This window comes from Tupaia chinensis, unplaced genomic scaffold, assembly GCF_000334495.1.
Source record: "Tupaia chinensis unplaced genomic scaffold, TupChi_1.0 Scaffold000709_1, whole genome shotgun sequence".
NCBI classification, from domain to species: domain Eukaryota; kingdom Metazoa; phylum Chordata; class Mammalia; order Scandentia; family Tupaiidae; genus Tupaia; species Tupaia belangeri.
In genome coordinates this window covers 1128415-1132739 of record NW_006160232.1, presented here as the reverse complement: position 1 = coordinate 1132739, position 4325 = coordinate 1128415, and the positions used below count along the sequence as shown (strand labels likewise).

At 47.7% G+C, this 4325-nt stretch overlaps 1 protein-coding gene across 1 annotated transcript; it reads left to right on the top strand.

Moving 5' to 3' along the window:
* On the top strand, positions 1-3842 carry TIMM10 (translocase of inner mitochondrial membrane 10). Its single transcript, XM_006160811.3, has 3 exons — positions 1-99; positions 489-604; positions 3393-3842. Exons 2-3 carry the CDS (start codon positions 534-536, stop codon positions 3592-3594), a joined length of 273 nt encoding a protein of 90 aa, XP_006160873.1. The 5' UTR covers positions 1-99; positions 489-533; the 3' UTR covers positions 3595-3842.
* The last annotated feature ends 483 nt before the right edge of the window (positions 3843-4325 follow it).

Sequence of the window (4325 nt, the reverse complement as noted above, 5' to 3'; positions counted from 1 at the left end):
TCCCGGAAGTGCCTCACGTGCTTCCGTTTCAGCGCGCCTGGACGCCCGGCAGGGTCGTTCTGTTTGCCTGACGTTGGGGACGCTGAGGGCCCCGGACTGGTGAGTGACTCGTGCCCTGTAATCGCAAGGAGATTGGGATGGTGGTGTCGCCACTTCGGCGGCGCAGCCGTCGGGCTGGGCGTTGACGCAGTTCCCAGGGTTCCGAAGGTTCGGGCCCGCGGTTTGGTGTTCGGCTGTCGATCTTCCGGAGAGAGGTGACCTGGAGGGACTGGGGCCGCGGGGCTCGATTGTCAGGCCCTCCATTGACATTGTGTGACCTTGGGCTAGGCAGTGCCCCCGCGGGTCTCAGTGTCCCCGTCTGTGAAGGGGTGAGTAAGGTCACCGGAGACCCCGGCGGTCTGAGGCCAGTTAGCCCCGCAGCGTCCCTAGCCCCGGGGGTAGGAGGGTGAGCGGGAGGCGCGGCTGCTGACGGCGATGTCGGTCCCCAGGACTAGGAGGCCCCCAGGAGACCCCCTCCGCCGTGCCTGGCCGAGATGGATCCTCTGCGGGCCCAGCAGCTGGCGGCCGAGCTGGAGGTGGAGATGATGGCCGATATGTACAACAGGTAAGGAGACCGACGCCGCGCCACCCCTTCCTGGAAAAGTAGCCTTGGTCGCCTTGATCGAAGGGGGAGGTGGATGCCGTCTGACAGCTGCCTTCCTGAGGCCCAGGCCCATTCTCCCCACGCTCACCCCCATGGTTGGTGTTCATGCAGAGGTAGTTTGGGGTCGTGAGAACTGAAGCTTCAGTCCAGGCTCATGTCAGGGTCCAAGACTGGTTAAGCACTTGCCTTTTGACAACTAGCAGTAACTCATTCAGTAATTAATGTTTTTTAAGTTTAGTAATAATGATCTGTTTTTAATTTTCAAAAATTATTTTATTTAACTTTATTTATTTATTCATTTGTTTATTTCAATTTGACCAGAGAGAGGCAGAGTGAGAGTGAGAGAGCGCGCTGCCAGGTCCAGGACTCGAACCATAGTCGGCCATGTAGGAATCCAGCACCTTTAACCACCCCACCACCTGCCAGCCCCTGTTTTTAATTTACCTATAGAGCACATGCTCTCACCAGAGAGAGACAGAAACAATAAAGTGAGACTGCATGTTCACGCTGCAGTCCCTTCTCTATTTTTTTAGGATTTTTTGATACACACACGCTGGAGGGGTGTTTCTCAAGCCACTAGGTCTGGAACTTGAACTGCACAGTCAGCCATGTAGAATTCAGCCACCTTAACCACCAGTTGGCATAGTAAGTATTTCCTTTTTTTTGGAGAGGTTTTTGCTATAGGGTGCTTGCGCTCACCAGACAGACAGAGAGAGAGAGAAATCACCCCCCAGGGGGATGGCCACGCCTCAGTCCCTTCCCCTCCATTCTCCTCTTGGGATCTTGGGCATGCATGCATACACTCCTGGCATGAGTTTAAGCCACTGGGTCTGGGACCTGAACTGCAGTCGACTACATGGGAGTCCAGCAACGTAGCCATCATGCCATCTGCTGTTCCCCGCAGGAAATATTTCTCAATACTTAATTGTCAGACACTTGCTGAGGATTTTGCATGCATTATCATTTTTTTTTCAATCTTCAGAGTAATGTAGGGGCGCCGGCAGGTGGTGTGGTGGTTAAGGGCACTGGACTCCCACATGACCAACCACAGTTTCAGTCTTGGGCCTGGCAGCTTGCTTTCTCACTCCCTCCCTACCCACCTCCCACACCCCCTCCTCCCTGCTCTCTCTCTCTCACTCTGTCCCTCTCTGGTTAAATTAAAATAAAGTTAAATTAAAAAAATTAAAAAAGTAGTTCAGAGGGTTAATTTTATCAGTCTTATTTTAAGATGAGGGTATAGAGACTTCTAGAAGTTAAATAACTTCCTCAGAGTCTATAGCAGGCCATTACCAGTGTCAGAACTAGGACCTCACACACCTGACAAATTGGGGAACTATTCCTTGCTCCACCAGGCACCAGCAGTATGGCTTTGGGCAACTTACTCAGACTGACAGTTGGTCAAACATCTGTAAAGTGGGCGTCGAAATAATATCTACCTCACAGGAATATTATAAATACTAAATCTAAGAATGTATGAAAGAGGGCCATCAAGTGATGTGGTTAAAGCAGCTGGATTCCACATGGCCAGCTTTGCAGTTTAAATCCTCAACTTGATGTTTTGAAAAACATGCCGGGTGCAGGTGTGTATATGCCCAGAATCCCAAAAGGAGAAATGGAGGTGGGATTGTTGTGTGACCATCCCCCATTGGGGATGCTTTTTCACTCTACCTTTCTGTGTCTCTCCTGTGAGCACACATGCTTGCTGCCAAAAAGTATGAAAGTCTTTAGTAGCAAGCCCATCACATATTAAACAGTCAAATGTCTGCTCTTTATTAGCTTAAGCTCTCGTGATTGGTTGATTTCTCTTGGAGGTTCATATCTCAGCTCTGCATGATCCTTAGCAAATTACTGAACCTCCCTATCTTATTGTTTTCATCTGTGCAGTGTGGAAGTGACTGTGCCTCCCCCATAGGGTTGTGATAAGGATTGTCTAGTAGAATCCATGTCAGGAAGCACTTCGTGTGGTACCTGGCACATAACCAGTACTCAATAAATGGCTCCTGTTTGATCAGTTATATATGAGGGGACTTTATGAAAAAAATAGAATTTAAGTTCAAGTTTATTTTGGTGCAAAAAATTTTGTAATTCATGCATAATTTTTTTCACGATACGTATTTTTCATGAAGTCTCAAAAATAAATTTATTTATTTATTTATTTTAATTTGACCAGAGAGAGAAAGTGAGAAAGCAAGCCACCATGTCTGGGACTTGAAACTCATTCGGCCATGTGGGAGTCCAGTGCTTTTAACTACCATGCCACCTGCTGGCCCCTTACATGAACTTTATGAAGTCTCCTTACATGGGCTTGAACAAGTGCTTGAAGTATAAGCCAAGGATTTATTTTTATTTCTTTTTTTTTTTTTTTTTTTTTTTTTTTTTTATGGTTTTTTTGCTATAGGGCGCATGCGCTCACCAGAGACAGACCAGAGAGACAGAAAGCGAGAAATCACCCCCCAGGGGGGATGGCCATGCCACAATCCCTTCTCTTCCATTCTCCTCGCGGGATCTTGGGCACGCACACACATGCGCCTGGCGTGAGTTTTTAAGCCACCAGGTCCGGGATGCGAACTGCGGTCGACTACATGGGAGTCCAGCGACATAGCCATTATGCTAACTGCTGGTCCCAAGCCAAGGATTTATACTGCTTACCTGGGGGAAGCGAAATGAGTATAGCAGGGCCGGGGTGGCTGAGGGTTCCTGAGATGCCACAGGTTGCTGCTGACACAGTCTTGCCCCTCTCTCCCTCTAGAATGACCAGTGCCTGCCACCGGAAGTGCGTACCTCCTCACTACAAGGAAGCAGAGCTGTCCAAGGGTGAATCTGTGTGCCTAGACCGATGTGTCTCCAAGTACCTGGACATCCATGAGAGAATGGGGAAAAAGTTGACAGAATTGTCTATGCAGGATGAAGAGCTTATGAAGAGGGTACAACAGAGCTCTGGTCCTGCATGAGGCCCAGACAGCGTATACCCCAGGTTGCACCCTGCCCCTTCCCACTTCAATAAAAGTGCCCCTACTACGAGGTGTTATCTGTGAAGACCGCCAAGGCTAGGCTCTCTCTGTAAGTCTCCAGGAGCTGGGAGGGTAATGTAGAGCTCTCCTGGTTAAAAAGAAAGGTATTGTTATCTGGGATGTGACTGTATGTGTATGTACATGTATATAAATATATATATATATTAAAACAACTTTGTTGGCATATACTATGTGCAAATCAGTGTGCTTAGCATTGAGAAGTAAACAGGCTCCCTACATGGCTGACTGCCGTTCAAGTCCTGGACCTAGCAGCTTGCTTTCTCAGTTTCCCTCTTTCTCTCTGTCTTGCTCTCACTCTGTCCGTCATGGTCAAATTTTAAAAATAAATAAAGTTAAATAAAATTATTCTTTAAAAAACAAAAACAAAAAAATCCAGCCTCTACCAACAGGGAGTCAAATACAGTGTTTTTTGTTGTTTTTTTAGCATACTTTTTTAAAGAGAGGTTTTTGCTGTAGGGTACGTACGCTTGCTGGAAAGAGAGAGAGAAACAGAAAGTGAGGAATAACCCCCGCAAGGGGGATGGCCATCCTATAATCCCTTCTCCATTCTCCTCTCAGGATCTTGGACATGCACACATATATGGAGTTTAAGCTGCCAGGTTCAGGACTCAAACCACAGTTCACTGTGTGGGAGTCCAGCGATGTAATAA